General features: G+C 42.5%; 1 protein-coding gene across 4 annotated transcripts in view; it reads left to right on the top strand.

Annotated features, from left to right (window-relative positions):
* The first annotated feature begins 619 nt into the window (after positions 1-619).
* CHD1 (chromodomain helicase DNA binding protein 1) overlaps positions 620-22898 on the top strand; it is a 72535-nt gene continuing 50256 nt past the window's right edge. For 2 of the 4 annotated variants that reach the window (XM_007530480.3, XM_060201203.1), the window contains exons 1-3: positions 620-1808; positions 3927-4127; positions 22028-22229. In XM_007530480.3, coding sequence (XP_007530542.1) covers positions 4063-4127; positions 22028-22229 — 267 coding nt within the window. In that variant the 5' untranslated portion in view covers positions 620-1808; positions 3927-4062. Of the gene's footprint in view, positions 1809-2127; positions 2145-3247; positions 3528-3926; positions 4128-22027; positions 22230-22898 lie in introns of those variants that run through there. The other 2 variants (XM_060201205.1, XM_060201204.1) reach the window with 2 other exon arrangements.

Below are 22898 nucleotides of genomic sequence, written 5' to 3'. Positions count from 1 at the left end.
TATTTCCTCCGAGAGAGAGAGAGAGAGAGAGAGAGAGAGAGAGAAGGAGAGAGATGTGTTGAGAGTGCCGTTTACCACACTCAAACTCACTTGCCTTGGAAAGGTGGGTCTTTAGAAGTCCTATGACAACGCTTCCTAAATTACCATGAATTTACAACGACTCGAAACAGATCAGCAGGCGCGGGACCAGGGATGTCTTAGAAACTTTTTTTTTCCCTACCAATTTTAAAAACGCCGAGCGGAGCGGCGTTCACCTCTTGGCTTGGAAAACACAACTGTCATCATCACCTTCGCCACAGCTCAGAAGCTGGTCACCGAGGCCTGCAGTCACGGTTATGAAAACTGTCAACCCAAACTGTTAAAACCCGTAGACAGTTACCGCGGGCCCGCGGTGGCTAATTTGTAGCGACCGGGCACCGCACCCTCTTACCCCGCCCGCCCTCCTGGGCGGGACCTAGGCAGGTGCCAAGAGTTGTTTTCTGAACCCGGCTGCGGCTGCGGCTGCGGGTGTACGGGGTGGTGGTGGTGGGCGGGGGAGGCCAAAACCCAAGTGAATCAAGACGCGTCACCGGAAGCCCACAACCCGCTCTCCCAGTCATTCTCTCCGCGTCTCCTCCGGTGTCCGTCCCCGGCGGGGCATCCATCAGGCCCCGAGGGGGCCCCCGTGGCAGGTCCCGGCTGAGCGTCGGAGGCGGCAGGGGTTGACCACAGTTGCCCAACAGTTGGGTTCCCAGGCTGCCCGGTGTGACGCAGCCGCCCCCTCCCCGCCCCTCCGGGGTGGCGCTCAGACGCGGTCGCGGACCCGAGGGAGAGGCGTGCGGAAAGCCAGCCCCTCTCCACCCCCACCCCCGCTTAGGCTCATCACAGCGTCACCTTTCCAAGGCTCCCCGAAACCCATCATAGTCTCTGACATCTCCCTCTCCCCCTTGCTTCCCCGGTTCCTTGTGTTTTTCTTTTCCTTTTTTTTTTTTTTTCCTGCCGCGATATATCCTTGTGCAACCGTTCCGAGCGACAGTTGCGTCCATACCCGCACAGAGCGAGCCTGCGGCTCCCACTTCCCGGAATTTGCCTCTGGGCCCGCTAAGGGAGGGCGCCAGAACAAGGATCAGCAGCAGTCCACTGCCGGGGCCAGGCAGGCCAGAGTGCGACGGCCTCCGCGCGGTCGTCGTGCGCGCGCATGCGCGCGCCTCCTTGCGTGCGCGCGCACACACCCTCACCTCCCGGCCTCAGAGCCAATCGCTTTCGCCCTACGCCCCGCGGCGCCAGGACGTGGCCCCTCCCACTACCCGCGCGCCGGCCGGTGGGATTCGGCGTGCGCACACCCGCTAGCCTCGCGCTCGGCGGGGAAGGGGAGTGAGCAGAGGAGCTTACGTCGTGCGGGAGGCGGAGGCAACTGCGACCTCGGTCCCGCTGGTGGTAGTGGCGGCGGCGGCGGCGGCGGCTACGACGGAGACGGTTGCGCTCGCTCACTCGGCGTCATGGCGGCTGCCGGGAGCCGATAAGCGGCGGGAGCGCGCGCGCGCGGCGGCGACGGCTGCTCGTTACTTCTGGTTCTTGCTGCTCTCACCGTTGGAGCTTCAATAATGAATTGATTGTTGGATCCGCTCCGCAGGGGATCGCGCGTTGGTGTGGTGCCGCGGGGCCGGGGCTTCCCCTTCCCCCTGCTCCCTTTCACCGGACTCCTGCTCCCCCCGAGACGCCCGGAGCCCGAGGAGTCACTCGGCGGCGGAGACCGCGGGCCCGGGCGCGGGGCAGGCCGCCGACCTGAGCCGGCTCCCTCCCGCCCCACCAAGCCTGCAAGTCTGCCGGTAAGAAAGGGGGCGGCGGGCGGGTCAGGATGTGGCGGCTCTGGGGGCGGCGGCGGCGGTAGGACAGGAGCCGGCCCGGGCGGAGGGCGGGGGCGGCGCGGTGCCCGGGAGGCGGCCCAGCGGTCGGGCGCTGGGCGAAGGCCGAGGCGGCGGGGCGAGGGCCGGCGGCGAGGGCCGGGCCGGGCGCGCGCAGGGGGCGTGTGAGTGGCGAGCGCCGGCCGGTCGGTCGGCCGGCGGCCACGGAGCGCATCCCGGCCCTTTACGGGCCGGCAGCCGGGCGGCGGAGCCCGGGCCTCGGCGGCGTGGGTCGGGCGGCGCGAGTGGCGGTCTCGGCCGGTGCGTGGGTCCCGCTGGGGCTCGGGCTCCCAGCACGTGGGGCGCCGCGCGGGGGAGGGGGCGGCCGCCTCTTGCCGGGGCGAGCCCGGGAGGGCGCGGGGCGGGTCTGCGGGAAAGTTTGAGGCGGGAAGAGAGAGACAGACAGACAGACAGACTTTGGGATCGGGATCGGGATCGGGACGGAGGCCCTGGAAGAGACCGAGGGGGTGGCGGCGGCGGGAGGCTGATCGGAGGAGCAAAAGTAGTAGCGAGGGACAGAGGAGGGGGAGGGAGGCTTCTGCTCGGTGTCCTCCTCCTCCTCCTCCTCCTCCTCCCGAGGACCGGCTTCGGAAACTTGTGGCTCGGAGCAAAGCAACTGTTTCAAGACGCGTGTAGCAAAGAAGAGGCTTGCCTTTTCTCTTTCTTATTCTTTCTTTCTTTCTTTCTTTTTTTTTTTTTTTGAGGATTATGGGGAGAGTCACATTGCACATTGTTAAGCGTGAAGGCTTCTCGGAGAGAACTGCCGGCCCTTTGGAGCTTCTGGGTTTTAGGTTGAGAAAAGGCGCCTCGGGAAGGGAAGGCAGGACCCTATGCTCTTAACTCGGAGAAGGACTAAAAGGGAGGGAAAAGGAAGTTAGCAGAGTATAGAGAAAGCCATTTTGAGGACGAAAAGGGAGATAAAAAGAAAAGAAAATAGGAGTGACCTCGGGCTCAAGGAAGAAAGACTTTAGGAGACGCTCTGTGGAGGTTTCCAGCTTGTGTTTAATAGGGAACCTCTTGGCTAGTTGGAATTAATATTTCACGTTAGGAGTAGACGTTGTGTGAAGTAGTTACTTTGTGATAGTCAGTTTTTGCAGAGTCTTCTGGAGAATTAAAATCCCGGTCCAGATGTAGAGTTTGCTGGGATTGAGTTGGCAATAGCTATTTCTCCTCTCTCTCTCTCTCTCTCTTTTTGTGGAATAGAAATCATCATAGTGCGTTTTCTTTCCTGAAGTCGGAGGACAGCTCTGATCTCAGGCTGTCTCGGTACTTTCTGGTTGGGGAAGGATCTGACGTCTTCCCCCGCTTCTTCCTCTCCCTCCCCTCCAGAGATCTCCTTTGTTTATTCGTGGATGGCTTGTAGGTGACTCTCAGTGTTGTGCTGAAGTCTCAAAAGGTGGAAATGCTGTGTCTTGGCCCCAGATTCGTGCCCCAGTTCCTTTACGCAAAAAGTCATAGTGTATAGTTCATTCCTTTTTTTTTTTTTTTTAAATAGAATATCAGCAAATACAAACTGGATGAATAAGTGTTATCCCGTCACTATTGGTTTATCTGGGGGGGGGGCATGCTTATTTTTACCTCTACTTTTTTTTGCCTGTATAATTTCTTTTAGTTTCCTGTTTGAGCGTTTTCAAAACTTTCACTGTAAGTATATGAGATTCTTGGTGATGGAAATTAGGGTTTGGTTAAAAATAACTCACCCCCTTCATTTGTTTGACGAAGTATCTAGTAAGACTCCATTTTCTATTATTGGGACTTTTGTGTATGCTACATACTACCCGTAAGTGTTTACATGTGACTGCATAATGTACATTGCTACACAGTTGCAGTTAGTTTCTGAAAGTTTTATTACTCCACAAATATTTTTTCTTCTGTCCAAGCTAAACAAGTTGTCAGGATTGTAGTTAATAGATTCTCAGATATTTGAGTATAAGCCCCCCCTTCCTTAGCACCTCTATTGGCCTTAGGTGAATTGGTGTGCATTCTAGGATAAACTCTTTTTCTATATAGGAAATGTGCTTACCTAATATATTTTTTATTTAGGTGAATAAGACAAGTTCCTGGAAGCCTGTGAATATTGAAGAAAAGTCATCTGTGAACTTTTGATATTCAAGGAGGAACAACAGTATTTATAGTTATCTTTTAAATTGAGAAGATATATATTTTATTTTAATACTTCATGACATTTACAATGAATGGACACAGTGATGAAGAAAGTGTTAGAAACAGCAGTGGAGAATCAAGGTAAGCACTTTTAAAAGAAGTCAAGTAGATATTAAAAGAATTGAGAATTAGTTTGAATTTATTGTTATTAGTATTAGGCGTCCTAATAGTTGGCAAAAATTCCATACTTTCTCTTAGCTTAGCTAGTAGTATATGAATCTCTGTTGACAACATGCATTCTAAATTTTCCCCATTGGGATATGCAAAGAATTTAAGCACAGAAAATTATAGTTTAAATATGGAGCTTTATAGTATTTAGGTTAATAAATGAAACTAGAGCAAGAAAAAGCAAGTATTTAAATTGATTTGACTGTTGGTGTATTTTACAAATAAAGACAAGATTTTTTTTTTTTTAACCGGTATTTGCGTTGTCCCATGTAATAGTCACGTGGCTGGTTAAATTAAAGGTCAAGGGAGGTAACTGGGTTCCATTCTAGTACTGTGTATGGCAAAATGATGCTTTGGTGTCTTACACACAAGCTGGAAAAATAGAATTAAGGTCTTAGAATATTCAGAATTCAGTTACTTGGTCACACTGGACATATTTCAGATGTTCAGTAAACACTTGTGGCTAATGGCTACCATGCTGATAGAAACATTTCTGTTACTACAAAAAGGTTTTTTTTTTTTGGACACAGTGCTGATCAGGACATTTGTAGGCTATTACCCCTTTTTCCTATTTCAGCAAATGAGTTAAGTATTCTTAGGTAAGTAAATAGGTACTCTAATAACCCACCTTCAGTTAGCTTTTTCTATCTTATTATTTTTGTTGTTGTTACCATTGGGGCACCATTATTCCAGGCTGACTTTTCTGAATAGAGACGCAAGGAAAGAAGCAAAGACCAAAGCAACAGTGCTTCCTCCAGGATGGTGGGAACTGAGCTATTTTAATGTATTTGGTGTATTTTCTTTTCTAACCAGAATAGTACTCAGATCTGGTTTATGATAGTGCTGGGGATCAAACCCAGGGAACCTATGATGGCTCAGACATGAAAATGTTTTTGTTTGAGCATTATGCTATCATCCCAGACCAAGAAACATTTTCAAATTTGTACTCTTACCATCCTTTTAGATTTCTTAAATTTTGAGTTATGTGCATATTAGTAATACAATTCATGTAATATATATGTGTGTGTATATACATATATGTATATATGTGTGTATTTATATGCATATATATGTATATATACACATATCAGGAATATGGATTGGATTGAGACTTTGATTACTTATCCCAGTTTTACTTTTAAAACTAGTTGTAACAAACCAAATTTCGTAACTCGGAGGTACCAATATATGAAATGTGTTCTACAGTGTTACTTATTTAGTTAAGAATGAAATGTAATCCGCATGAAAAAGGTTTAAGAATTCCTGACATGACAAGCACTCAGTATTCTCTTATAATCAGCATCATGGTTTATGTAGCATAGGATACTTGAATTATGGTGATGGAGAAATATAATGAGCAAGAAACATTAAAGTTTTGGCAGTTAGGGGGATGTCAGGAAAAAGTGTTGGTTAGAAAATGAAGCATACTGCTACCAGGTGGTGCAGTTGTGAAGTGTTGGGCTCTCAGGTGAAAGGTCCCGAGTTCCATCTTTGGCTATACCTGTACCAGGATGATGTCTAGTTCTCTTTCTCCTTGTCTTGCTTATTAGTGTATATATATATATATATATATATATATATATATATATATATATATATATTTAAGAGAAAAGTGTCTTAGAGAGCCAGCAAAATAGCTCAGTTGGATAGTGTACTGCTTGTGCTGTGCATGACCCAGGTTCAAGCCTAACCCCCAGCATAGAAGGAAGGTATTTGGTTTTAAAGTTAGTGTACACTGTAAAGTGAAATTTACTATTGTCTTTAGAACTTTTTTTTTTAAAGAATTTATTTTTTCATGAGAAATGATAGGAGAGAGAGAAAGAACCAGACATCACTCTGGTACATGTGCTGCTGGGAATTGAACTTGGGACGTCATGCTTGAGAGTCCAAAGCCTTATCCAATGTGCCATCTTCCGGACCACATCTTTAGAATTTTTTAGTGCATTTTGCTTTATTTTTTGCATTTGTAGAAGCTTATGAAATTGAATTAAGCAAAAAGTCACTTGGCATTTTTGTTTGCTATAATTAGCTTTCTAACTACAATTTTATTTAATTTTTTAATTATATTTATTCATTAGATAGAGACAGCCAGAAATTGAGAGAGAAGAGATGATAAAGAGAGAGAAAGACAGACCTGCAACACTGCTTCACCACCTGCAAAGGGGCTTGAACACAGGTCCTTGTGTGTTGTGATAGGTGCACTCAACTAGTTGCATTGCCTCCTGACCCCCAAACTTTTTATGTTAAAGCTCTGAAACCACTGATTTGAAAGGAAAAAAAAATTTTTTTAATGTGGGAGAGCACATAGGAAGATGTCTCTTTGTCACTTGTAATTGACAGTTTGAAACTTACTAAGAAATATGGGTCAGAATACACCTGTACATAAGTTTTAACTCAGCACAAACTTCATTGTATAACTGAAGTTAAGCTTTAAATACTGGAAGATTGGAAGATTGGAAGATTTTAGCACATCAGTTCCTAGCTACTTGGATTTGTGTCTTTATTTGCAGTCAAGTTTTTAAATCCCAGTTAGGGTTAAGCCATATTGAAAGTTAACTTTAATCCTAACAGTCAACTTAAAAATTAAGTTACATTTAAGTTATTTTGAAAGATTAACAGCAGAAACCAATTTAGAGGTAAAGTTTTGAAATGTGTTGTTACAGTTCTTAATTCTTGGATGAGTGATACTCACTTAATGTTTGGAAGGATTTCTTACCTGTCTTTAGATCATTTCTTATCTGTGTGTAGATCATTCTCAACATCTGAGAAATTCTTTGGGTCACTTAGTCTCTATATGTAATGTTTCTGAAATAATTTAAAGTACACATAAAATAAGGAAATTAATGGTGATGTGCTGTAATGGTTGTAATCATTTAGGATTAATCTGGAGGTTGGCAGTTGAGTTCTGCGGATATGATTTTTTTAAAAATATTTATTTTGTTGCCTTTGTTGTTTTATTGTTGAAGTCATTATTATTATTGAAGTTGTTGTTGGGTAGGACAGAGAGAAATGGAGAGAGGAAGGGAAGACGGGGAGAGAAAGATAGACACCTGTAGACCTGTTTCATCATTTGTGAAGTGACTCCCCTGCAGGTGGGGAGCCGGGGGCTCGAACCGGAGTCCTTACACTGGTCCTTGTGCTTTGCACCACATGTGCTTAGCCTCCTGTGTTTTCGCCTGATTCCCTGCAGATGTGATTCTTAAAATCCTGTTTCATTATAATGTTATAGTATTAATAATGCTTGATTTAGTATATCCAGCTAGGTTTTTTACTTTCAGTAGTACTTTTTAAAATATTTGTGATAAATAAGAGGAGGAGAGGGGGAGAACTTGAGCATCACTGTGGCACATGTGATTTTGGAGATGAGCTTGAGTCTGCCAGTATCCACTCCCCCACCTTCTGAACTGCATCAACATATACTTTCAATACTCATTGATACACATTTTACAGTCACTTAGAGGAACTCTGCTTCAGCTTAAATTTCTGTGTTGTAAAGATATTTTAACTAATGTTTCTTTTTTTTAAAGATTTTTAAAAAATGTTTATTCCCTTTTGTTGCCCTTGTTTTATTGTAGTTATTATTGTTATTGATATCGTTGTTGTTGGATAGGACAGAGAGAAATGGAGAGAGGAGGGGAAGACAGATGGGAAGAGAAAGATAAGACACCTGCAGACCTGCTTCACTGCTTATGAAGCGACTCCTCTGCAGGTGGGGAGCCGGGGGCTTGAACTTGGATCCTTACACCGGTTCTTGGTTTTTCGCCATCTGTGCTTAACCCGCTGCGCTACCGCCGTTTCATGCTTCAAGGGTCTGTGGACCTTTTGAGTGTTTTGGAGTGGCCAGGTGAGGTGGTGGTTCAGTGTATAGAGAGGCCTTGGTACCATGTGTAATGTAGCAGTGCTCTGGTTTCTCTCACGTGAGATACATGGTAAAGTGTTTTGAGGAGACAGTGACATCAGGCTGAAAGTTGTAAATATGATCAATAGAAATGTTCTAGATTTATTAAATTTTTAACAAGTACAGAATCTTTAAAAGAATAACTAAAAGACTTTAGAAGCTCTATAGTCTAAGTGATTCTTGATTGAACAGACGATATTTTTCAGCACATACATTAGTATTCTGATGTACACTGCTATTGTATATCGTATTTGGAAAGATGACATTTCTTTTAATACCTTATTTGTTCTTGATCTAGCTGTAACTTTATAAGCCTGTGAATGCTTTAGAAGTAGAGTTTCTCACCTCAAAATGCCTTGCCCCGGCCCTTACCTCCGCCAAAGCAAAATACTCCTTCCCCAGAGTTCACTGGAGTCCAGCCCCCCCAGCCCCCCCCCCCTGTTGCCCTTGTTTTTTTATTGTTGTAGTTACTATGGATGTCATTGTTGGATAGGAGAGAGAAGGGGAAGACAGAGAGGGGGAAAGAAAGATAGACACCTGCAGACCTGCTTCACCGCTTGTGAAGTGACTCCCCTGCAGGTGAGGAGCTGGGGGCTCAAACCGGGATCCTTACCCCATCCTTGCACTTTGTGCCACCTGCGCTTAACCCACTCTACCGCCCAACTCCCAATGTAGTGGAATTTCTCAGCTAACCTACCTACCTACCTTCCTTCCTTCCTTCCTTTTTTTTTTTTTAATTTTTATTATCTTTATTCATTGCCAGACAGCCAGAAATTGAGAGGAAGGGGGAGATAGGGAGAGATACAGATATCGTACCTGCAGCACTGTTTTACCACTTGTGAAGCTTTCCCCTGCAGTGGGGGCTGGGGCCTTGAACCCTGTCCTTACGCACTGTAACGTTTGTTCAACCAGGTATGCCACACTACCTGGCCCCAGCATTTCTTCAAATATGAATTTGTTCCTTTATTTTCCTCGTACCTTGTGATGCAGATGTTCCTCTTGGTGTTGTTCCATAACTCTGTTATAACTTCTAGATTAGCTTCATCATTCTAGTTCCTCCTCCCCTCCCCTCTCTTATCTGCCTTCCTGCTTTTCACTTCAACCTTTGGCATCTGTAGAGATGTTCCTCAATTCAGCGAGTATCTTTGAAGCTGCTACTTAGGTCCGACATTGCAGGTGCTCTCCTCTCTCTTTCCATTATCTTTGAGCCTCTGTGAAGACCAGTGCAGCAGCCTGTATTTGGACAGTTCTGGGAGTGATCAAGCATTTGTTTTGAGTCCCAGACCAAAGCTATATTATCAAATTTCTGTCTGTCAGATCAGATGTTTGAGTTGTAGGTGTATCACAAAATTGGGGGGGGGATCTTGACAGTCTGCACCAGTGGAGTGTTTCTCTCTGGCGCTACACCCGGGGTCTCATTATGGGAACTGAGCTCTGCAATGACTGCTTTCTACTGAGTGTGATTGCCACGTGGTTTATAGTTCTTACTTCCCTCCCTCAATCCCCACTGTTGTAGAGTTGTGGACACAGTCTTAATAGAGACAGGGTAGACATGGTGGGCAGCAGCAGCATCAACCAGGTCAGGAAGGTGGCAGGGGCCAGGCTGTGGGCAACAGCAGTGGAGGTGCCAGTCAGTGAAGGGTTTAGCCAGGTCACCTGGGCAGTTGCAGTGGATTGGCGTTGCGATGCCAGTGTCACTAGGCAGTTGCTTATGACAGTGGGCAGCAGGGCAGAGGGCAAGTGGCATGGTGGAGCTTCACTATCACTGTGAAAGTCTGCCTGTCTTTGCTCTGTAGATTCTGGGCTCTTCCCTCTTTTCCTTAAGTTCTCTGCACTCCAAGCTTGTTTCCATGGCGATTTTTTTTCTGTGTATGTTGTAGATTTTCTTGTGGTGAGAGAAAACAGAACCTGCTAGTTCTCTGCCATCTAGGTCAGAAGTTTAAGATGGCTTTCTGTGTGTATGTAAGTGTCAGACCATTTCTGATCTTTAAAAGTTGGGCTTTTTTTTTTTTCACTAAAAAAAAAATTGGAACAGTTAATTCTTTGTCATTTGCATCTTGGACCTCATGAGTGTGAGTTCACTGCTCCTATACAGCTATTTCTTTTTCCACTGAGATAGGGAGGTGAGGAGAGACTATAATACCAGAGCCTCCACTGCCATAGCACTTTTCATGTGGTACTGCCTGCCTTGTCAGTGAGCTAGCTCTCTGGCCTCTTCAATAGTCTTATTTTATTTTGGATGGAGGCCGAGAAATTGAGGAGCAAGAGGGAGATAGAGTGAGGGGAGGTGGGGATTGAACCTGGAAGTTTCCCAGTTCAGCATGCACTCTCTCCATCCATTCCCATTTGTACTTTCTTCTCACAAGTATACTGTACATGTCATTGAATTTGAAGATTATTCTTGCCCCTTTGCTTTGAAAACTCAGCAAGTTAAGCAACAATTTTAGTAATAGGTTACTGTCTTCAAATAGAATTTGCCAAATTAAATTTTTCATAGTCTGTTAAGATTAGTTTCTTGTAGTTTTCAGACTTACTTAAAAGTAAAGCTACTATGACTAGACTTTTAAAAACATTACGTTTAGGGGTCGGGCGGTAGCGCAATGGGTTAAGCGCGCATGGTGCAAGTGCAAGCACAGCATAAGGATCCCGGGTCAAGCCCCTGGCTCCCCACCTGCAGGGGGGTTGTTTCTTGGGTGGTGAAGCTGCTCTGCAGGTGTCTATCTCCCCCTCTCTGTCCCTCTCTCAATTTCTTTCTGTCCTATCCAACAACAGCAATGACAACAACAATAATAATGACAACATGGGCAACAAAGGCAACAAAATGGGAAAAAATGACCCCCGGGAGCAGTGGATTTGTAGTGCAGGTACTGAGCCCCAAACAATAACCCTGGAGGCAAAAAAAACCCCACTGTGTTCATTATGTATATAGATATGAGAACATATGGACAAATAGTAATGTGAATTGATCCTTTTTATACTGCTGAAGTAGTTGCTAATTCTTGGATACTATTGCAGCTCTGTTTAAAAATAACATGAAAAAACATTTATGTGGTGAGTGAATATTAGGTGAGAAAATCTACATTTTTTGTTTTGTTTTGTTTTTTAATAATGGGGCAGTTTAGAGACATAGAAACAGAACACTGCAGGTCCACTCTTAGTTCTAGGAGCAACACTGGCATCTGGCATCATCTGTCAACTTTTAAAAATTTAAAACCAGGAGTCGGGCGGTAGCACAACGGGTTAAGCATAGGTGGCGCAAAGCACAACGACCTTAAGGATCCCGGTTCGAGTCTCTGGCTCCCCACCTGCAGGGCAGTTGCTTCACAGGCGGTGAAGCAGGTCTGCAGGTGTCTTTCTCTCCCCCTCTCTGTCTTCCTCTCCTCTCTCCATTTCTCTCTGTCCTATCCAACAACAACGACATCAGTAACAACAGCAATAATAACTACAACAGTAAAACAAGGGCAACAAAAGGGAATGAATAAATATAAAAAATATATATATTTAAAAATTTAAAACATTGTGACTCATCACAGATCTACTGAATCAGTCTTCACATAAAGCGATTTAAAAATTATTTTATTTTACAAGTGATCTTCTTTTCTTTTATTTCTTTTTAAAGAATTTATTTATTTATTCCTGAGAGAGATAGGAGGAGAGAAAGAACCAGACATCACTCTGGTATATGTGCTGCCGGGGATTGAACTCAGGACCTCATGGTTAAGAATCCAATGCTTTATCCACTGTGCCCCCTCCCAGACCACTTATTTATTTATTTTTTATAAAAAGTAAACACTGACAAAAACCAAGGATAAGAGGTGTACAACTCCACACAGTTCCCACCACCAGAACTCTGTATCCAATCCCCTCCCCTAATAGCTTTCCTATTCTTTATCCCTCTGGGTGTATGGTCCCAGGATCATTATGGGATGCAGAAGGTGAAAGTTCTGGGTTCTGTAATTGCTTCCCCACTGAACATGGGCATTGACAGGTCATTCATACTCCCAGCCTGTCTCTCTCTTTCCCTAGTGGGACAGGGCTCTGGGGAAGCAGGGCTCTAGGACACATTGGTAGGGTCATCTGCCCAGGGAAGTCAGGTTGACATCATGGTAGCATCTGGAACCTGGTGGTTGAAAAAAGAGTTAACATATAAAGCCAAACAATTTGTCCACTAATCATGAAGCTAAAGGCTGGAATGGTTCAGATGATGAGTTGGGGAGGGGGGGGTCCTCTGTTTTGTAGATAGTTAGTAGGCCTATTTTAGGTATATTCCAAAGGGCCCATGGCTATACTAGGTTTTTTTTTTTTTCCTGAGTCGGATATCTGATATGCAGGTGGATCCAAGTTATTGTCTAGGGAGATGATGTCATGGCTGGAAAATGGACCAGTAAGCTGGATCAGGAAAGAGGGTAGCTCCCAAATATGGGAAAGGTGCATAAATATTGTTGACTGTAAATCTCATTGATTTGGTGTGATCTGGGGCTCATATTCAGCTTAGGAGCCTATGTGACCTCTGCATCCCTGTAGATCTGAGCTCATATTCTGTGGTCATGAGTAGGAACGTTCCAAGCTGCCCCAGTATCAGGACCCATCTTCCTCAGGTGGAAAATAGAGTATATTTATATTGTCCATCGTCTCTTTGGAGGAAGGAACATTCTCTGCCTTGTTGATCCAAGTTGAGGGCAAGATCCTATGGGGGCCCTCAAATGGAGTCTATTGTGTTATTTCTGATAGAGATGACTGGTAACAATGGAGAGTGGGATTTATTCGAGGTCTAGGCCCAGCATGTTTGGGAATCTCAGGACTGCCTGCCTAGGACCTCAGCTGATGGGATGGCCTGATTAGTGTCACTGTTAAAGTATGCCAGCCTCTTGCCCTTGTTCAGCTTTTGCAGTCACTTTGATAAGGTTAGCTTTGAAGTGAGTGAGGGAAGTATAATAGGAAGTAGTTGAGGAGGGTTAAGTCTAAGTCGACACTATTTCATTAGGAACTTTATGGTGTCTTTTTAGGTCTTTCTACTTGCTGCGTATACTGACTCACTGCAGACTATTGTGTACTTTTGCTTTCAGGTATATATTTGGCCCTAGTTTATGGATACATGTGAACATATGCCCTAACTCGTGGAAACTGGTCTATATCTAGGTTTTGGGACTTTGTTAGGAAATGAACTACCTGAAATAGAATTGGAGAATCCTATGAAAGGAAAGGTCTCATCCGAGTAATGAGGCTGAAGGGTTGGCATTCCATGCCTGATGTTTCTGGACACATTCTGAAGTGAAGCATGTTGAGGTGGTACTTGTTGCATTGATTAGGTTGGGATCCGCAGATGCAGTATCATTTGGTATGAATTGAGGGAAGCATGCAGGAAAGTGAGCCCCACCCTAGAGGTTCCATGACTGCGGGGGGAAATATAGGCTCTATAGAGGAAGTGTTCCTATAGAGGAAGTGTTCTATAGAGGAAGGTTCCTGCTATCTTAGGGTTTAAGAAGACAATAGATAGTTATTGCTGTAATCAAATTATTTGGCAATTATTTGGGGTTAAGTTTGAAAATCCCTTTGTTGGGATTTGCTGTATTATACACAACATCACCATAATTTATGTCCTTTGACATTACCTCCCTTTCCCCCTCTCCACTCAGTTTCTTTCAGCCTCTATCCAAAAATAAATACACAAAAATTTTGGGTGGGGGAGATAGCTTAATGGTTATGCAGAGAGTCTCTCATGCCTGAGGATGCAATGTTTTAGGTACAATCTCCCCCACACACCCACCCACTCAAAGCCAGAAGTTAGAGCTAGGCCTTGCTTTGGTAAGAAAGGGGCTTGGAGAGAAAGAGGAGGTGGGGGAAAGAAGAAAGAAAGGGTGGAAAAGGGAAAGAAAAGGGATAAGACTCAGGTAGGGACAGTGGGGTGTTTCTGATTAGTTTTTCCTGTAAAAAATGGCATTAAGGAAATGCAAATTAAAAGAATTTGGTATCTCTTCACATCTGTTTAATAGCTATTACTAAAAGACACAGAAATAAATTTTGGCAAGAACATGGGGGGAAATCACTTTAAGGCTCAGTTAAGCACATGTTACCATGAGCAAGGACCCGGGTTCGAGTTCAAGCCTAAGCCTCTGGTCCACCAGTGAAGGAGCAGTGTCTCAGGTGTGCTTCTCCCCATCTCATCTCAGTTTCTTTCTCTATCCAAATGAAAATATTGACAAGATCATAGGATAAGAGGGGTACAGTTTCCACCTCCAGAACTCCATATCCCATCCTCTCCCCTGATAGCTTTCTTATTATTTATCCCTCTGGGAATATGGACCCAGGACCATTATGGGATGCAGAAGGTGGAAGGTCTGTGTTCTGTCATCGCTTCCCCGCTGAACATGGGCGTTGACAGGTTGATCCATACTCCCAGCCTGTTTCTCTCTTTCCCTCTTGGGGCGGAGTTCTGGGGAAGCAGGGCTCCAGGACATATTGGTGGGGTTGTCTGCTCAGGGAAGTCAGGTTGACATCATAGTAGCATCTGGAACCTGGTGGCTGAAAAGAGTTGAGATATAAAGAAATTGTTGACTAATCATGAACCTAAAGGCAAGAATACTGCAGATGAAGATTTGGGGTCTCTGTTTTGGAAAAAGCTAGCTAATCTATTTTAGGTATATTCCAAAGGGCCTATGACTTTGGTAGGTTTTGTCTTCGCCTGACATCTAATATGTAGGTAGACGCAGGTTATTGTCTGGGAAGTTGATGTCATAGTTGAAAAAAGGACCAGAAAGCTGGATCAGGGAAGACAGTAGCTCCCAAATATGGGGAAAGTATATAAATATTCTTAACTGTAAACCCCATAATTTGATCTGAGGCCCATATTCCACACAGGAGCCTATGTAACCTCTGCATCCCTGTAGGTCTGAGCTCACAATCTGTGATCACAGCTAGGAACATTCCAGGTTGCACTAATTTCAGGACTCATCTTCCTTAGGTAGTAGGTAGAGCATGTTCAGTTCCCCGTAGAGAATTGAACATTCCCTACCATTGCTGATCCATATTGAGGGCAGGGTCTTATAGGAGCCCACAAAAGAGGGGCCCATTATGCTTTTCCTGATGGAGATGACCAGTGACCATGGCGAGAGAGGGCTCTGTTAGAGGTCTAAGCTCATCATGTCTGTATGGGAATCCCAGGACTCCCTGACAAGGGCCCTAGATGATACTACACTCACTTTTTAAGATTTTTTTTTTTAATCCTTGTAGCAGAAAAAGCTGATCACAATTTTAAATTTCAATTTTAAAAAGAGAACAGACATTTGCTTAATTTACTTTAAAACTATTTACATACTTGTAAATTCATGAATATTATGGGTCATAATTAATTTCCAGTATTATCTTTACTTTCTAACAAAATTATTTGTAATTGAGTATTTTATCACAGTTCCCATAAGAACTTAGGCTAGAGAGATAGTTCTCCCGGTGGAGTGGGTGCCTTTGTCTTGTGGGCCCAGGTTCAAATCCTGGTACCACATGGCACAAAGTAGTGCGCCAGAGTTGTGTCTCTCCCACTTTCTACCTGTCTATCTGATGGAAAAAGACCTAAAGCAGTGGAGTTATAGAGGCACAAGGCACCACTTCATCCTCATCATTTGTTCCTGTGTCATTTTTTTCTCGGAGTCCATCAAGTGTCTGGGATCTGGGGCTTATATTGTCCTTTACTGTGTAAGAAATTTTCAGCTAAAATATCTTCAGAATGAATTTTTTTCTTCTTTTTTTAAAAATATTTATTTATTTTCCCTTTTGTTGCCCTTGTTTTTCATTGTTATTGTAGTTATTATTGTTGTTGTTATTGATGTCGTCATTGTTAGATAGGACAGAGAGAAATGGAGAGAGGAGGGGAAGACAGAGGGGGAGAAAAAGATAGACACCTGCAGACCTGCCTCACCGCCTGTGAAGCGACTCCCCTGTAGGTGGGGAACCGGGGGCTCAAACTAGGGATCTGTAAGCCAGTCCTTGCGCTTTGCGCCATGTGGGTGTAACCTGCTGCACTACTGCTGGACTCCCCTTTTTTTCCCCACCAGAGCACTGCTCAGTTCTGTTTTAGGGTAGTGTGGGGGATCGAACCTGGGACTTCTGAAGCCTCAGGCGTGAAAGTTTCTTTGCATAACCATCTTGCTATCTACCCCCCAAGACTGATTTTTTTTTTTTAATATTTATTCCCTTTTGTTGCCCTTGTTTTTTATTGTTGTAATTATTATTGTTGTAATTATTATTATTGTAATTGTTATTGTTGGGTAAGACAGAGAGAATGGACAGGAGGGGAAGTCATAGAGGGGGAGAGAAATATAGACACCTGAAGACCTACTTTACCCCCTGTGAAGCAGCTCCCCTTCAGGTGGGGAGCCGTGGGCTCCAACCGGGACCCTCACACTGGTCCTTGTGCTTTGTGCCACCTGTGCTTAACCCACTGCGCTTAACCCACTGCGCTACCACCCGACTCCCTCATGACTGGCTTTTATGTTGGTTTCCTCTTGTATGCTTTTGTTTTTGTTGTAGTGGTGACAGCAAGGCTGCTAGTCTGCTGCTGTGTTGGTTGTAAGTCAAGTAACTTTCTCAATTAAAAGCTTTAGGAAGGAACCTCAAATTTTACATTGTGTTATCTACCATATTAGTTATTCGGTCATCTAAAGTCAGATAACTATCTGAGGACAAAGAACTGTATTTCTGAAAACTAGATGCAAAATAATTCATGGGAATGGTATTTTTCATTAAGAGCAGGACACTTTTAAAAACTACATTTATTTATCTTCATGTGTTGTTAGAGACGGAGCAATTGAAGAGGAAGGGGGAGATAGAGAGGAAGTGAAACAGCTATGGTCCTGCTTCATACTGCTTCCAGCTTCAAAAAGACAGGAAGGAAAAACAGGATATATAGGTGTGTATTAAAATAAAAATTTGCGTGTATTATGGCCAAAAGTAAATAAAAGAACACATTTAAAAGAATCAAAATGAGAAACCAGTCATCTAAGTTTTGATACAGATTGTATAGTTTTAAGTTTATGTATAACCAGTCTTTTTTTTTTTTTTTTTGCTCTGCCATTTTGAGTTTTTTTTTTTTTTCCACCACTCTTCATTGTTTTGATACTTATCCCAAAATGTCAAAGTCAGAGCAGTAAACAGCTCTGAATAAATTTGACAGACAGGGAATAGAGGGATACAGGCCTTTACCTCAGGGGACTGTGGTTGGGATTGGAATGAAGTATTTGGTTGTGGAATTTAAAAAATTAAAATTTCCTTAAAGCTGGGACTTCAAAGTGCTTGCCATATTTTTGAAAAGGGAAATTTATCTGTCTCTTCAAGAAAACCATTTTGTTGTAAAGATAAAATGGGATATAGTACAATATTACTGAGAAGCTATAAGGAGCTGTATGAGTTTAATTTGGCTTACTTCAAGATTAGTGGAAGTTTTATAAAGTCTGTCCAGATAACAGAAATGAAACTGCCCAGGTGTAAGATGAATTTGGGGTAGGTGACTGACAAAGTTGAGATCATATGCACCGTTGAAGGAGTTGGCGCTACTGAGAATATGACCATGTTGGAAAAGAATACCTCTTGGGAAGTACTATGCAACATTGATCTTTTTTTTTATTTCATAAATCTATTTTTTCCAGAAAGAGCCTGTCAGGTAAAGTGCTAGAAAGTAGGGATTTATCCATAGCTATAACATAAAACACCTCATCTTCATCCTCATTTATCTAAAGGAAATGACACAAATCCTGTTTTAAGCATCAAAACAGATAGTAAAGTATTACTAATCTAATAAGTAAAACTGGAATTCCCAAGTTTGTGCTGATTATAGGAAGATATGTGGATAGACTTCTATATAAAGCACATGTCTGCAGATAGGCAAGAGTGGCTTTTGATAATGGTTTTTTTGAATACCAGCTAGTAATTTTGAATAGGGTGGTAGCTATCATTTTGCAATCACCATAGAAAATAATTGAAAGAAAAAGCATAGATATTAAATTTCAGGGACAGTTTGCTGAGTATTGGTTTCAAAAAATCTTCTCACATACTGCTTTTTAATTAGCAGTAGGTGCAGATAATGAGTTTACAGATAATGACATTTTTTCTAGTAAGACGTGTGTGTTATGTCTATATATAAACCAACTTAAAAGAACTTCTACTAACCAGAATGCCTGGGGAAAGGGGACATGTAACTTGGACCTAACCATAGTGAATATAAGACAAACCTGAATTGAGATGTGTTCTATAAAGTTATACATTAGTAATTCTCAAATCACTGAAATTAATCAGCAGTGGTACTGGTTATAAATACAAAATTTTGGGGGTTGGCGTAAGGATCCTGGTTCGAGCCCTTGGCTCCCCACCTGCAGGGGAGTCGTTCCATAAGCGGTGAAGCAGGTCTGCAGGTGTCTGTCTTTCTCTCCCTCTCTGTCTTCCCCTCCTCTCTCCATTTCTTTCTGTCCTATCCAGTAACGATGGCAACAACTACAACAATAAAACAAGGGCAACAAAAGGGGGTAAGAAAGCAAAATAAAAAAACTTAAATATAAAATTTTAAAGTAAAATGAAAATGTGTTTCTTTTACTTGATCAATAAATGTTAGTTGAAGCCCAGAATTTTTTCTATAGTCTAATTGTATTGGTGATTTCTCCCCCCCCCCCCAAAGAATATTTAGGGCAGGAGAGATAGCATAATGGCTATTCAAACAGACTCATGCCTGAGGCTCTTAGATCCCAGGTTCAGGCCCTCACACCACCAGCAGAGCGTAGAGCTCTGAGCAGTGCACTGGTTAGGGGAAAAAAATCTTTAGTCAGCCACCAACGAATATACATTCATAGTATTTATTTTTTTGGTGTGCATCATACAAACAGCAGCTGCTAGGAGTGGGGGTGGGGGTGGGGTGGGTGGAGTGTGGCATACAACGTTTTATGATTGAGGCCTCAGCCTAAATTGGAACTGAGCTGTGTTCTGGTTAAAAAGGGGGGCCCAGTTAATGAAAATCCTGACTCTTTAATAGATGTTACAGAATTCCAAAGGTTGAGCCTGGAGTTGGTTTACCTGGTGGAGGGCACACGTGACTGTGCACAAGGACCTGGGTTCAAACTCCTCATTCTCACCAGAAAGAAGGGGAAGCCTCGTGCAGTGGAGCAGTGCTGCTGGTGTTTTTCCTCTTTGTACTTCTGCCTTGCTGTCTCTGTGTTTTCACATATTAAAGGAAGGAAGGAAGGAAAAGGAAAAGGGAAAGGGAAAGGACTGCCAGGAATGGTGGAGCTGTGTAGGCAGTGAGTCCCAGCAGTTACTCTGGTGGCAAAATAAAACAAGGGTTCTTATCTTTGCCTATGTTTAATCTTACTAAATACAAATAAAGTTGTACTTCTAGTACTTAAAGTAAAGCAATTTAAAAATACACCCAGAGAAGAAAGCAGTAAGAACACTTCCCACATTTACCTCAGTATTTGGCTTTGCTGTTCCTTATTTTAATTACCTACTAGTTTGAATTATTAAGGTCTAGGGTGAGGGTAGTTCCCCCATCCCCATTGAATCACTCACTCATCACTTGGCAAGGTTTTATTGAACCATCGACTTGTATAAGGTACTGCGCTGAGTATTTGGAACAAGTGAGCATTACCCTAAGCAATTAGAATGATAAAGCTTCCTCTGATTTATTTTCTAAAAAATTAGTTCAGCTCCACTTTTTAAAAAAATATTCTAAAAAAATTAGAAATAGTATCAGACTTTGATGTGTCTTCACTGTTCTTCCTACACACCTGGATCAATTATTTTAAGTAGGGCAGGGCAATATTTGTCATGCACAGTGCTAGATTTTTTTTTTTTTGCCTCCAGGGTTATCACTGGGATTCAGTGTCAGCACTAGGAACCCACTGCTCCTGGAGACCTTTCTTTCTTCCTTCCTTCCTTCCTTCCTTCCTTCCTTCCTTCCTTCCTTCCTTCCTTTCTTTCTTTCTTTCTTTCTTTTTAAATAGGAATGGAGAATTTGAGGGAGATGGGGATGATAGGAAAGACACCTGCAAACCTGCTTCACAAGTGGTGAAGCTACCCCTCCACCCTTGCAGGTCAGGAGCTGGGGCTCGAACCAGGATCCTTGTGTGGGTCCTTGCTCTTCCTATTATGTGTGCTTAACCTTGCATGCTACCATCCGGCCCTAATTTTTTTTTTTTTAAATGGTAAAAACTTTGTCTCCTCTCAGCCTTCCCAGTATCAAACACATACTAGTTTCTCAGTAAATTGTTGAAAGAGTGAAAGTGTCTTACCTAATTGGCTGGGCCTAGAGGAGCAATGAAGTCCCGTTCCAGAGAAAGCTTTAATAGTCTTACTGTAATGTCTTCAAACAGGATCAATAAAATAGGATGTTTATTTCAATTAAATGGCACTGTGTTATTCTGGACCACAGAACAATGTCTTCAGTGAGTTGAAATTGTGGCAGACTTGAAATTAACATCATAACTTAGATTTTTGTATTGATTCTATGAAAAGGGTTCTAAGTATGCATATTTGTATTGTAAAAATAAAGTCACACTTTATTTTTTACTTACATATATGACTTTTCAGACCTAGAACTTTTAGAAAGCTTTTTTGTGTTTCTTTGTAGGAACAATTTAACTTCATGTTTACAAAGCAAAGGAGAAATTACTTTTAGAAAGGGGGTAGTTACTTTTTATATTGCAATTTTCTGAGAGCAATACCCCCACCTAGTGGTACTTGTGAAAATTACAGCAGAGAATCTAAAGCTTAACTTTTGCTGTTGTCCACATAAATTATTACCTGTTGAATCTGATAACTGAGTTTCAAGTGTATCAGAAATAATATTGCTCTCAACAGTTCACATTTAAACTTTGTGCAGTAATGAAGAGCAAGTAATAGAGACTACCTCAAAACTATTAAATGCTTTCGTGTTGTATTACAGAAGTTAGAAAAATTACATTAGAACATATTTGTTATAATTTATATATAATTATAATATTTATAATTTGTCATAATATTCAACTTAATTCTGTGGAAACTTGACTCATTTTTCTTTTTTTCTTTGTAAATTTGTTTATGTATGAGAACCAGAGCATTACTCTGGCATATGTAGGGCCAGTCATTGAACTTGGGACCTCATGCTTAAGAGGCCAATGCTTGAACCACTGTACCACCTCCTAGGACACGACATAAATTTCAGTAATTTTTCTCAATGGAGCAATTTTTGACTCTTAAATTGTATTTTAAGTTAAATTATATTTTAACATAAATTATATTTCCTTTAATTGATAGAGCAAGAACTTGAAAAAAGTAAAACTACAAAAGTAGAACATTTGTAATTTGTAAAAGCTTTAAAAAGTTACGTCTTTTAAAAATATGTTTACTAGATAGAACAGAGAGAAATTGAGAGAGGAAGGGAAAATAGAGAGAGGGAGAGAAAAGTAGACACCATCACTGCTCATGAAGCGACTTTCTGCAGGTGGGGAGTGAGGGCTTGAACCTGAGTCCTTGCAGTTGCTGATATGTGCACTTAACTGGGTGCGACACTGCCTGACCCCTTGTAAAGTTATTTCTAAACTTTTCCACCATTTTTTATAAGTTACCAATAGGCTTAACCTTTGCTTCATGTGGTGGTGGTGGTGGTGGTGGTGGTGGTGGTGGTGATTAGAGCTAAATAGTATTATAAGGACAGGGGCTATGGCTTTTACACTTAGTATCTAAGTTTCTAGTCCAGGATTCTGTGCTTAGTAGATCTTGCCATTACTTTGGAGAATTATGATTTTGCTGCTATTATTTTAGCGAAAGCTACTGAATCTGTCAGCTGTGCCAGTTATTACTATAGGCTTCATTAATTTACCTTTCTGTTTGACTATAGACTGTGAAATTAACAAGATTTAATGACTTCCTTAACAAATTTTGTCTGTTTTCATAATTGTAGCCAATCAGATGATGATTCTGGGTCAGCTTCAGGCTCTGGATCTGGTTCGAGCTCTGGAAGCAGTAGTGATGGAAGCAGTAGCCAATCAGGTAGCAGTGACTCTGACTCTGGATCTGATTCCGGCAGTCAGACAGAGTCTGAGTCAGACACCTCTCGTGAAAACAAAGTTCAAGCGAAACCACCGAAAGTTGATGGAGCTGAGGTAATAAACGCATCCTATAGAAGGCAGATTTCTTGTGTTGCTTTAGAAACATTTTTAATGTTGAATTATAGCGTTCTCAGTGTACTTGTAGGAAAGAATGTATAACATTCAAAGGTACTACTAGTGATTCCTGAACCTTGGTTAACACCTGTGGACTAACTTTGTAAAGAGTAGTCTTTATAAATAGCAAATATAGTGAACATAAGTAAACCATTTTGTTTTTCTTTCTGAGGTATAAGAAGACTTACAAAAATAATCTGCCCTTTGGATAGTTGTTTTTGTGAATTTTTTTGTTAGTCTTATAGTCTTTACTTTCAGGATCTTCGAAGGGTTTTTTAAAAAATTTTTTAGATATTTATTTATTATTGGATAGAGACAGAATTTGAGAGGGGAGGGGGGATAGAGAGAAAGAGACACCTGCAGACCTGCTTTGATGCTTGTGAGTCTTTCCCCCTACAGGTGGGAACAAGGGGCTTGAACCTAGTACCTTGAGTACCGTAGTGTGTGCACTTAACCAGGTGTGCCACCACTTGCGCCCCCCCCCCCCCTTAACTAGTAGAATGGTATTAAAGGCTTAGGGCTATTTTGATTGAAAAAGCTTTTACAGAGCTATGGCAACTTGTTGGTAGATCATAATAGTATACAATACTGTTATTTAGAATGCCAGAC

Source organism: Erinaceus europaeus, chromosome 11, assembly GCF_950295315.1.
Source record: "Erinaceus europaeus chromosome 11, mEriEur2.1, whole genome shotgun sequence".
In the NCBI taxonomy this organism is placed as follows: Eukaryota; Metazoa; Chordata; class Mammalia; order Eulipotyphla; family Erinaceidae; genus Erinaceus; species Erinaceus europaeus.
Note: the sequence above shows the minus strand (reverse complement) of the source record. Positions and strands in the feature narration are given on the sequence as shown.